Below are 12,596 nucleotides of genomic sequence, written 5' to 3'. Positions count from 1 at the left end.
TCATTTTTAGAAAGTCCAGAAAATCAATTTGTGAAAAATTATTTCATTCAAACAAACACATTTTGAGGATATGAAAACTTATCCTCGAGATTCATGTTCTGGCCAAGGATTTATGGCAGATTTGAAATTCAGGTGGAGCTAAGTCGGGACCTTATCCATCTAGGCTAGGTTGACTAAACAGTACAAAAGATCACAAAGTTTGATGTGGGCCGCCCAAATTTTCAATTCAAGAAAGGTGTCAAATTTAGTGTTTTATAATGGGAATCTTCGTGGGAACGATCACCACGCAGTCACGGGTCACGTTGTCACGAGTGTCCTTGGGGTTTTGCAGGACATGGTGGGGTGGTGGTCCTTATTTTGTATTCAGGTCGACGTCCCCAAGCCTTGCAGGGTAGCTCGTGTCCCTTTGTGTGGTGCTCCTCTTGATGTTTGAGAAATTGGTGGATGCCATGCACGACCCTTTTTTTAAGGCAATGCCAATTAAGAGCTTGTGACCACAATGACTTTAGGTAGCCCCCCAAAAAATTGAGGTTTTATTCCATATTTGGATGACTCTTCTAGATTTCTTTTTTCCTTTTATTGCCATTAGATAAGATCTGAAGTTAGGACAAGTCATTTTTTGTCTCCGAAGAATCGCAACGTAAATGAGACAATTCCTAAAGTCAAATCTATAGGTGTAACATGCCAATCTTGTATCAAAGAACCTTGACCGAATGAGGAAAAAAAAGCTTTTTCACACGTTTTTCTGAGATCGAAATTGATGCCATCAAATACATTATATATGGGATAAATCTATATAATTATTATTTCATTTATAAATACTAAATTTCGAATTTCGGGGTTGGGAAACTCCATAGCCTCCAATCACATGACACATCAATCAACTTGATCGACTTTTGCGAATTTAAATAATATTTAAGTTCTTGACGTACTAACCATGAGAATATCTTACTCCATTATATATTTAACAAATTAGACATGCTTATTTTCCTTTGCATTTGTGGGGCCGTCTTTTAACTACCCCTTCAACCCTAGCTATTACCGCTGCTCGAGGGCCACCTTAGACTAGTGACATTATCCGATGGAGAAAATAATATTTTCCTCTGGCCTTTTCCTTTGTTGGGAAACCTATTTGAGATCCTCGTGACACAAACAATTTCAACATTGTTAAGGATGAAAAGGGTTTCTTTTAAACGACCCGCCTGGGTGGCGCTGCGGTCGGCAAGCTTCTACCTCTAACGCAAAGGGAGGAGTTCGATTCCCGGATGTCGTAAGGGTGACTTACCTGAGGCATGAGGGGTGGTGGTGACTCACGTGCCTTCCCAGGATTTACTCTACCGTGCTGTCGGCATACGAGGTTTCCCTGGGTCACCAAAAAAAAAAGATTTCTTTTAGATTTCCAACATGTTCCGTGAAGGACTTAATTGTGTGGTATTAGAGAGGTGATTTTCGTCTGGAGCAAAAGGATTAGAAAAAGAAGATGAATACTTCCGATGCATTTGCAGAGATTAGTTGGGGGCGAAAGGGTAATTTGGATATTGCCGAGTTGATGAGAACAGGGCCGAGGTACGCGGATGTTAGCAATGTTGCTTCTCAATAATATATGTGCTTCGTCGACTTGCACAAAGGTTCTTAAAAATTTTCAATATAAGATTTAAGGCTACTCCTTTCAGACTACTGGCAAATTCAACCATTTCACCTGCTTGAATCTCCTTCAATCCATAAACGCATGCAATCCCATGTCCAACTGAGATCACTCAATCAATTTCATCCACTTGAAAAATCGTATAAAATTTGGTATTTCGAATATAAAGCAAGAGCAGTTCACCAAATTATAAATCATAGATGATCTCGATCATGTGAAAAAATACTGTGTTTCGTGACATCTCATGTCTCATTCATAATGACTTTAAAGACTATATCAATCACTTCATCAATGAAGCTTTAGATTACTTTCTGATGATGCATGGGGATAGAACGATTTTGTACGCTTTTCCAAAAGATTAATCAAGTCATATGTTCAGGAAATCCGTGTTATAGATAATTTTCCTTTTTGCCGTGAGTCTATCCTAATTAGCTCATGCAACGTCCACGTTATGGATCACGGGATCAACTTTACATGCAGAATTATCGTAGGAAGATTGACGAGGTTGCAATCGGTACACGTGCAAATGACGATCTCTTTGAAGGGAAAAGCAAGTACGGCACGGCTCTACGAATACAAGAGGTAGTCCACAGTTTCTCCCACCGTATATCCATTCGATATACGGTGAACATAAGCACCAAATAAAGAAAAGAAGAAAGAAAAATGCAGTAGACACAAACGAGCTACGCTGCTTCTTCTTCTCGCGAGCGAGGCTCTCGCGTGCTGTTATTGTGCTTTGAAGAGGGAGATGCGTCGTTCGAGTCGATGGGACACGTGTATACACTTTCAAAGCGTTCGCCTTCTGATCAGGCGGCGCACTGGAATCCAGACGGAGGCGTTTTGCCGCAGTCGATGAGCACCTGGAGGGCGATGGGGATGACGATGCTGATGTTGAGGAGCTTGGCCTTGATGGTGGTGCAGAGGCACACCGCCGCGTCCAGGTCGAGCAGCCCCTGCAGCACAGGGCAGCACGTGTCCTTCGCGCTGCTCCCGATCCCGATGTGCACCAGCCCGCCCAGCACGTCCACGCACGCCCCGAGCTTCAGCGTGTCGATGGGGCACGTCTGCGAAGGCGGAGGCGTGGGCACCACCGGCGGGGCGGGCACGGCGCGGGCGGCGGCGGAGGGGACACGGCGTCTCGACGGGCGGGGGCGGCGGGGGAGGACGACCGGCGGTTTGGGCACGTAAGGCGGCGATGGTGGCACGACGGGCGGCTTCGGGATGGGCGGCGGGTAAACGATGGGGGTTTAGGGGTCGGGGGCGGTATCACCACCGGCGGCTTGGGCGGCGGGTACACGATGGGCGGTTTAGGGGTCGGGGGCGGTATCACCACCGGGGCTTGGGCGGCGGGTATACGATGGGCGGTTTAGGGTCGGGGGCGGTATCACCACCGGTTTCGACGGGTGGTTTCGGCGTGGGCGGCGGGTATACGATGGGGGTTTAGGAATGGGGGCGGTTTCACAACCGGAGGCTTCGGCACGGGCGGCGGGTACACGACGGGTGGCTTCGGAATGGGAGGCGGTTTCACAACCGGAGGCTTCGGAGGCTTCGGCTTGGGCGGCGGGTACACGACGGGTGGCTTCGGAATGGGGGCGGTTTCACCACCGGAGGCTTTGGCTTGGGCGGCGGCTTCACGACGGGGGCTTCGGCTTGGGCGGCGGTTTCACGACGGGGGCTTCGGCCTGGGGGGAGGCTTGGGCTTAGGCGTGGGCGTGGGCATGGGAGGAGGGCAGAGGGCCGGAGGTTTGGGTCCGTAGGGAGGGTGGACGACGGGAGGCTTGGGGAAGTGCGGCGGCTTGGGGTGTACGGGAGGGTGGACGATGGGAGGCTTGGGGAAGTGTGGCGGCTTGGGGTGTACGGGAGGGTGGACGACGGGAGGTTTGGGGAAGTGTGGCGGTTTGGGATGGAACGGCGGCTTCACCACCGGAGTCTTGGGCGGTTTCGGGGAGGGGTAGGGGCAGTAGGGACAGGCGAGGGAGGTGAGGAAGGTGTTCGCGAGCAGGTAGGCCAGGAGGAGCAGGAGATGCTTCCTCCCCATGATGGCCATGGCTGAAGAGAGAGAGAGAGAGGGATACACTTCGAGTGAAGTGCAATGCTTTTCATGCAAACATCAACATGTCTTTATAGAAAGAGAGAGAGGAGGGAGCAATGATTGTCCTGTTGTTCAAGATCTAGTACTTTATCGTGGTTTGTCTTGGTTCATTGACTTTGGAGGTAAGCATTGGGATATTACTGTCAACCTAGTGGGGGTAGAGATAGGGTTTAAGCTGGATTTTTTCATTTAATTTTGTGGTTCTCATTACGTGTTTTATCTTTTATTATTTCTATTACTTGCATCGCTCAAATACAAAGTCACAGTGAATTTGCATTGAGCCCGTAGTTCTCCACGTAGTGTCTGGAACCCTTTTGGCCGAATCTTCTCACATGCATGGCGTCGCATTTTGTACGTATCCCGTTCTGGGGAGGTGGATCCTCCGGCCGTATAAAACGCTCTCACCGACGCCTCGACGAGTCTCTAAACACCGATGGAGACCTCGTTTTCATGAATCAAGGGTCGAGATCCGTTGAACTATCGAGAGAAGCGGCATACGGCGTATAGGATCCACGTCGTCCATTCCGACTGAACTCTGAAACGTCGTCAGATCCTAATGCTTTTGTTTGTACATGTCAGATGGTCGGCTGGCTTGAAAATGAAATAAAGTTATTGAACCACGTTTAACCTATTTTTATATAATGCGAATTCCATATTATTCAAACACTTTTCATATTTAACAAACTCAATTAGAAAAACTCATATTTAAGCTGAAGTGAGAATGCGAAGTAAGTGAACAAAAATCAAGTGAGAGCAAAGAAGGATGAAGAGAAAATTATACAAATAAATTAAATCTAAGTAAATCGTGAATTTATTTAATATTTATGTTATTTTAAATATATTTATAACTTATTTACTAAATATAATTAATTTATATAACCATGAACGTCAGGTCGCATCGCTCATGAGCTGTCTTCTCGATCGCGTTCTCCCACGAATTTTAGATGTCGAGCTTGGATGTGACCACAAGGATATGCCTTTGCTAAATTAAGACGTGCACATCATTTCTTCCTGCTTCCCTTCTTTCGCTGCTATTCAGTAGCATCCAATGAACTCCTCGGTCTCAATAACACAACACGATGAGGACTGCGTCCAGCTCCAGTACATATCAACTGCGACCAGCTACTTTCGTCCGCGTCATTGTTCGGTCCAAAGCCAAAAAGAGCAGTAAATCCAATGTGCTGACGTAATATATAAGAGATTTCAACAGTCGCTATTGCATCTAGCCCTCCCGCACGAATTTCACGAGAGAAGGAAAAATAAAATAAAAAATCCGCTAATCCAGTGTAGTGGAGTAAAGCTGGAATCGAATATTGGGGGTCTAGAATTTCCAAAAGTATGATTATTTTTTTTTTCCTTTTTTTCCTTTTTCTTCTAAAGCCTAATTGAACAGCCAAGAGGATACCAACTTTTTGAAGGGCGGGAGAGGGATGGAGGAAACGCGGATGAGGTTTTTGGCGTGTAGCGCACTGTACAGCCCGTGAGCGAGATCTTCAAGGCCCTTGACCCCACGTGGGGCCCACTTCCGTCGTCGGTTTCTCTCCTCCGAGATTCCGAGTCAACAAACGACAACAAACGATGTCGAATTTCACACTCCCACACCACTGCTGTCGCCCTTCGCCCTGCAATTTGCATGACCTCGCGAGGTTTCCCCAATCTTTCCAATGATCCCCCGATAACAAATTAGGGTGTATTCGTTTGAGCCGAAAAGAAAATGTTTCTGCAAATTAATTCTTTAAATTTTTCCGAATTTATTAAAAATAATCGGTTAACGAAAAATCATTTACGATAAACAAAATAGGAATTCTTTAACATGAAAAGGAGAAAAATTAGTTAAGAATATGAAACTAATTCTTAACGAAAATTTAGTTAAGAATAGGAATTCTTTAACATGAAAATGAGAAAACATTTTCCTGATTAATGATTTTTCAGGAAGACAATTTTTTTTTTTTTATCATGGAATTTTCTCCAATAATTTAAGTTTGAAATGCCTAGTGAAATGTCGGGCATCGAGCGCCTCCCTTATGTAGACTTTCGGGCGCGTTTGATAACGATTACATTCCGTGTAGATTCGATCATAACGATTATTTTTTATTACTGTCCTAACGATTCTAAGCATTTTAAGCCGTTTAAGAACTATCAAAATTTCTAATTCGGAATAGAATTGTGTTTGGTACTATGCTCATTAATTATGTTCCAAATCAATTTTTTTAATTTTTTAAATAAATTTTTTACTTTTTTACTCTCTTTTTTCTTTTCTTTTTCATTTTTTCCTTTTCTTTTTTTTTTTTTTTCTCATCTTCTTCTTCTTTCTAGTGGGTCATCGGACCACCTAGGAGCCGGCGACCTCACTCGGCGTGAGGGCCCTCGGCGCCCTCACTCGTCAGCCCGCGTCGCCGGGCCCTCGGCGAGGCTCGCCTAGCCCTCGCCAACCAAGCCTCGCCCGGCCCGGGCGAGCCCCGCCGGTGGCCCCGCCTCGCCCGGCTAAGTGAGCCTCGCTTGCCTCAGGTGGGGGTGGGCAAGCCTCGGGCCGGGCGTCGTGAGGCTTGCCCGGCCCGCCCGGCTCCGGTGAGGCTTGGTCTTGCCGGTTTGGGGGCCGAGCCTCGCCGGTGGGCTGGGCTTGCCTCCGGCGAGCTCGTCGGACCTCGCCCTGGTCTGGCGAGCTCGTTGGACCGGCGTCCGGCGGCGGCAACGGACGGCGGACGGTGGCGGGCGGTGGTGGACGGTGGTCGCGAGATGGCCAAAGGAAGAAGAAGGGTTCTTGATTTTAATTCTCAAATTCGTTTCCGGAACAAGAATCAAATTTTTTTTTTCTTAATTCTATTTTCAATCTATTTTCGAGAACAAATTTTTACCAAATGCGATTTTGGGTCCAAATTGATTCCGGAAACAAATAATCAGAATTTGGCTCCGTTTGGATGTTACCAAATGGGGCCTTCTTGTCCCAATCAATTGACCCTCTGAGCTTATCTCTAATGCGCGTCGACTAATCTTTAACGCTAATTTGCCGTCGATGCACATGTCCTGTCTCGTTTGCTCACCTGATCATTCGGTGCTGACACGAAACCCATCATATCATGTCAAATCTCCATCGCGATTATCAGTACCCAGTTTTGCTTTCATGATTTCCTTTGTCCTGGAAAAAAGTATCGTGTTAGCAACACATGCATCGACGACCATGGAAATTCATTGGCGACGGGTCGATTCTTGGGGGAATGAAAACCCGACACGCGTGAAGTACGTCCGGGGAGATTACTTCGACGGAAAATTGGGGGGTGAATTTTGAGATGTAGGTTCTTTGGGACTAAGCAGAAAGAAGAAAGGGTCTGCTAAATTACAAGAACAAAAGCAAATATTGAAAGTTAGTGTTGATATTGCGACCCTTCAACGGCTCCCTCTGTCGGCCATATACTTACAAAGCCTAATAAAGAGGAAGGGGAATCATCCCAAAAATAATATAAATCAAAACCCTAAATTTGTCAATTCAAAAGAAGGCGATAGGACGAGGAAATTCTTACGTGCAATTCCAAATCCAAAAAGTCTAACTTAAAAGTTGATATGTGAAGGATGGCCATAGCTAATATAAAATATAATCAAACTCGATAGTTTAACACTATATATAAATGTGGAAGTAGCAAAAAGAATGAGCAATCTCATGTTGAAATGATTGTATGCTTTTGGCATCCTCACTCAATATTAGTTAATGGTGCCTTTGTCTCATAAAAAAATAAATGATTTAGACAGAAAAATGAATTCCATCATCCACAAAAATTTTTATAGTCTACAAAAAACAATAGTGAAAGTGTTTTTCATTGACTAATTCTTTTTAGTGATATAAGAAATTATTTTTTAAATCATTCATTTTAAAGAAAATTTTCGTTGTCTATTTAAATGTACGTGTGAGTTGTATTAGAAAAAAATCGTACATTGAAAAATTTGTGTTATGTGGAATAGTTTATAAATTCTAATTGATCCAAGATTTATTGGTTTCTACTTTTGAATTAAAATGAATCCAACTATATATATTGATAGTCTCGGAATCGGGCTTCCTCTAGGTGATCCCCCTAAGTGAATGTATTGGATTTCTACTATATGCTCTTAACAGTCATGCATAAAACCAAGTAGGAAATGCTCAGTCATAATTTTGCAGGCGCGTAGCTCCAATGCTTTCTGGGAACTACTGAAACATGATTTTTAATCTAAAAAAAAAAAAGAATTGAGACTACTCATGGGAATTGGCACTATTAGCTAGAGTGCTGGGCAATTTTTAGCTCGGGAATTAGGGACTATCTATATGAATCCACCAATTACATGCAAAATGCTTAGGATCAAAGTTACCAGCACAGGCTAGAGTCTTAGACTTAACCAGTTCATCTGGAGTTATATTCTTGTATTTGAATTATAAAAGAAGAAGAAGAAGAAGAAGAATCAAGATGAGATGGGGTAGTGAACCGGTCAATCTCAAGTAGCTCTTTCATAGGCTGGTTTGGTTGCAAATATATCATTACGAAACGATTTATATCACTTGACGTTAAACTGGTAACTATCATATATCTCATGGGTGGAGGCACTACGAAACGATTATATCACATGTCTTTAAATCCATATCTGCCAAAGTGCACGGGCGGGGCCTCTCAAGCTGCACGGAGGTTGAGGGAATAGTTGTCCTCCAATCACGTTCATGGATCACGATATGCTGGTCGGACACCTTATTTTTCAGCGTCAAACAGGAAATCTTTATTCGTCCTCCATGCCTATTTTTGTCGACTACGTATCTATTCCCTAGCCCGCGACCCCGCCAAATTGCTGTAAATAATCATTTATTGGGGGTTTTGGCACTAACCTATATTGGCTATTGTGGGTCCCTCCACGTGGCCGTGAAGGATACGTCGTGGTAATTCTTTGCTGGTATCCAAGTTTAAATGATTTGATTTATAGACATCGGCGACACGGGTCCTGTTGAAAGGTATCGCATCGCCTAGCTATAATATTTATATGCTATTTACGTATGTACGGTCTTTCTCAAATTAATTTTTTGGTAAAATATTCTAACATGACATCAGGATTGGTTTAGTCTCGATTAGTTTTTCTCATGTATTTGTCAAATTTCACATGTCGTCTCTAATCACATTTACTCATTTCTAATCATTTCTAATCATTTCTAGACATGACAAATGTAATAGAGGATGTTGAAATACCGATGCTGCCGGAACTTGTTAAGAAGGCCATTGTTTTGTGAAACCGCGTGATTGATGCGGCCATGCGCTTAATAAGGGGATGATTCCGACCAATTAGCTTATGTTGATGTCTCTCACTTTTCACTCGGTCCCGCCAATAAAAGGAATATCCTGCTCATTGTCCGCATCTTCCATGAAAGAAAATTCACTCAAATCGCCACTTCCCTTTTCCTTCGGTCTCTCTTTTTCTCCTCTGCCTACAGCTCTTGGACCCCGGTCGCCGCAGCTGACAGGCATCGCATCCTCGGTGACCATTGCTCCTCCCAACCACGCCACCGGCGCTTGAGCTTGTGCATGCGATCGATGCGCTCTAGAGCCTGCATCGAGCTTATGTCGAGCTCATTGCCTATGGCACGGAGCTGGACGCTACACAGTGAACTTTAGTCGTCGAGATCTTGACGTCAATGCATGCAGCTAGTGAGGACACGCTCGAGGGCTGGAGGGTTTTCATCCTATTTTTAGGATCGACATGGCACGTTGAAATTCAAGAGATTACCGACTCGTGAATTGAAGGCCACCCATAACCATTATAGATCATGACCATCTTGCACGGACGTATGCCCTAAATTGAGCTAGTTTGTAAGGTTTGTAGGGTATTTCGTGGACTCATAAGTAGTCAAGCTTTGTGCTCATACTCTTGGATTATAAAAGAACAAAGAACAAAGAATCAAACTTGAAAGCGAGTAGCATCCCTCGATTTCCTCAATTTCCGTTTCCTGGATAATCGATGGATGCAAGCATAAAGATCTTTTACTATCTAGGGGCTCACAAAAACTACGAGGCTTGCTAACCCACCAAGTCCACCAATTTCCAAGATCATGAGATCATATGATTTAAGGCTGCGTCTAGTCGACCAAATAAAAATCAGGATAGGATATGTTTTATCTATCCCGTGTTTAGTAGCTGTTTAGGATAGGATAAGGTCGGATATAGACGGGATATAAACCGGATAAAAAAATCCAAGGGAGGGGGTGGGATAAGGTCGGATAGAATTTGTTTTATCTGAAACATAAAACCCTATGCTTTTTTTCTTTCTCCATCATTCACCCATTGTTTCCAAAGTATTGACGTTGAAGCTTCTCCTCAATAGCTCTCCAATTCTCATCGAAATTTTACAAAAGCCTTCTTCCTCAGCCAAGGTAAGAACCCCTGTCCGCCGGCGATCACCCGCCGGTCGCCCTCCCGTTCCCCCCACCGCGATGTTTTCCCCGCTTCGATTGCGCCCCGTACGCCAGGCCACCGGTGCCTAGATCGTCCCCGTTGCGCCGCCAGGTCCGGGCGGTCGCAGCCCGTTTCGGCACGGCGGGGATGCAAGGGAAGTACATGAATTCTTATGTTGTTGTGTTTTTGACTTTTTTTACGTGGGATTGGGAGTGTGGTGTCCCTTTTTTTTTGTTAGCTTGCAGTTATGGGGGGTGGGATTGATTGAGGCGAATGTGGCTAATTGCTTGGGAAAATTGAAGCTTTTCAGTTTTTGTTTGAGCTCCGGAGGATGATTTTGGCTAGGTTTAGCGATTTGGATCGTTGCGGTTTCCACATTGATAGCTATAAAACATTTGGGCATTTGTTTCTTCCAAAAGGACAGATGGTGAAGGGCCACTATGATAGCCCTGTGCTGAAGAAGATTTTAAAGGGAAGCGTTGTTACTCAAAAGGAGGATGCTGGGAACTTGCAGCAGGAAGTAGCTTTGGTAAGAAAAGTGTTAATGGAAGTATTTCACAGATTGACACTAAAACTACTGCAGAATAATGAAATGAGTAGAGACACAACAACACCAGAAATGCTCATTACAGTCGCTCTATTTATTAAAGAAAACCATAGGAGTGTGCCTTATTTCAGGTACATACACGGTACTCTATTGAGTATATACTTGATAATTCGATTTCCTTTCTAGTTACAATTAGGCAAAGGCTAGTTGCTACTGCCTATTCAATGTGATGTTAGTTGATCTCATGTAACGCTGTTGGATCAGGACTGGAAATTTCTTTTAAATATATGATCCATAAATTTTATCAGTTCTAAAAAGTTTGCGCTGCTATTCATTGTTTCTTTTTAATGGTGTAACTTGACTGTTCTTCGATCATATCAGCTTGATTGTTATAATTGACCACAAGACCACAGCTATCAATTTATATGGGTAATTCTTTGGATGTCACCATTGCATTCACCCTCAATTTTACATCTGGTCATTGGTTTTCTACACGATTGACAACCTGTTGCCAAATGAAAGATGCTTCGTATAGCAAATGAAAGATGTTCTGTTTTATGTCGGACCTTTTCCTCCCGTTCTTTGATGACTTGTGATCTTCAGTTAGACGATGCAATCTCATGCCATTCAAACGCGTGTGAGATGGCTCCAGGAAAATTGCTTTTCAATGCTTTTTATAACTCATACTGTAGTCTACTATTCTTTGACTAGTAACTACTTTGAAGGGGTATCCAAAAGATTATTTCAAAGGAACAAAAAAGATTATTACGATGCGTAATCAAGAAATTCGATGAAAATTTATTAATTTGAAGAAGATATATTGTTTTTGATGATTTTGTGAATATTAAACCTGCAAATTTGTACTTGCCTAATGTTATTGTTTTTAAAATATCCAAATTTAAATCCGTAGTTCACAAAACAATAGATTAGATAAGATATAAGGATATCCGACTTTAAATCCGTAATTTACAAAACAGTTGATGGGATATGAAAAAATTCATGGATTTTTTTATCTTATTCTATCTAGTCCCGTTTAGAAATTCGGACGACTAAACGCAGCCTAACCTCTTTTGAAATCCTAAAAGAGAAATCCGTGTAATCAAAGTCATCAACTATAAAACGTTTCAGATCGATTCTTTCTATGATCGGCTTATTTCCGTGTCTTTGCATATTCCATGGCTAAAATGATTAGAAAACGATGGAGAAGAACGGTGCTGGAGGCGCTTTTTCACCGCAATCATCGCCAAAGTATCTCTGGTACGCGCTCTTCGCAAGTTGCACGGTCACGGAACAATTATGCAATCTTCATCTGGAATGTCGGCAAGTTTTGCAATTATCACTTTTTCAACTTTATCAGTTTAGGTCTAATTCTCTTTATGATTCCCTCACGTGATCCATCCGTCCAATTTTAGATGAAAATTGTCGGCGTTGCGATCTGGGTGGCTCCATGTGGCGCCGCTTGTGGCCAAACAATGAGAGTCGTCGTTGCGCAATACCCTCGGTTGTGGCCAGCGAGGGTCCTTGCAGCCAAAATGTCCCCACCAGTCAAAGATCCAATGAAGGAAAAGTGAAACAGAAAAGAAAGGAACATAAAAGAAAATTTTACAAAAAAAATTCAAAACTTTGCAAAACTCGTCAATATCAATGAATCCTATTAGCAAATTGTTAAAATATTTAGAATAAAATTGACAAAATTGAAGAATTTAGGATTGAATTAGCTACCATACAATAAGTTCGGGGCGAGCTTAAAATGTCATTGTATCTCAAAGCTCGAAATCATCACACTTTTTTCTTTTTCTCCTTTTGAGGTCAAGATAATCGCTCTACTTGTTAAAAGCATCCACCATGAATCATTCGATTGGATGCAAAGATATGGCAAGGTAAGGCTAGCGACCACCTTGAGGGTCGCCGGCC

General features: G+C 43.3%; 1 protein-coding gene across 1 annotated transcript; it reads right to left on the bottom strand.

The window, feature by feature from the left end:
• Positions 1-2,160: 2,160 nt before the first annotated feature.
• On the bottom strand, positions 2,161-3,761 carry LOC104427337 (36.4 kDa proline-rich protein). Its single transcript, XM_039305605.1, is given in 3 exon segments — positions 2,161-2,885; positions 2,888-3,003; positions 3,046-3,761. Coding segments are annotated over 3 exon segments (1,197 nt in total). The 5' UTR covers positions 3,693-3,761; the 3' UTR covers positions 2,161-2,451.
• Positions 3,762-12,596: the final 8,835 nt, after the last annotated feature.

The sequence above is a fragment of the Eucalyptus grandis genome, chromosome 11 (genome assembly GCF_016545825.1).
Source record: "Eucalyptus grandis isolate ANBG69807.140 chromosome 11, ASM1654582v1, whole genome shotgun sequence".
In the NCBI taxonomy this organism is placed as follows: domain Eukaryota; kingdom Viridiplantae; phylum Streptophyta; class Magnoliopsida; order Myrtales; family Myrtaceae; genus Eucalyptus; species Eucalyptus grandis.
This window is presented reverse-complemented; position numbering and strand designations above follow the sequence as displayed.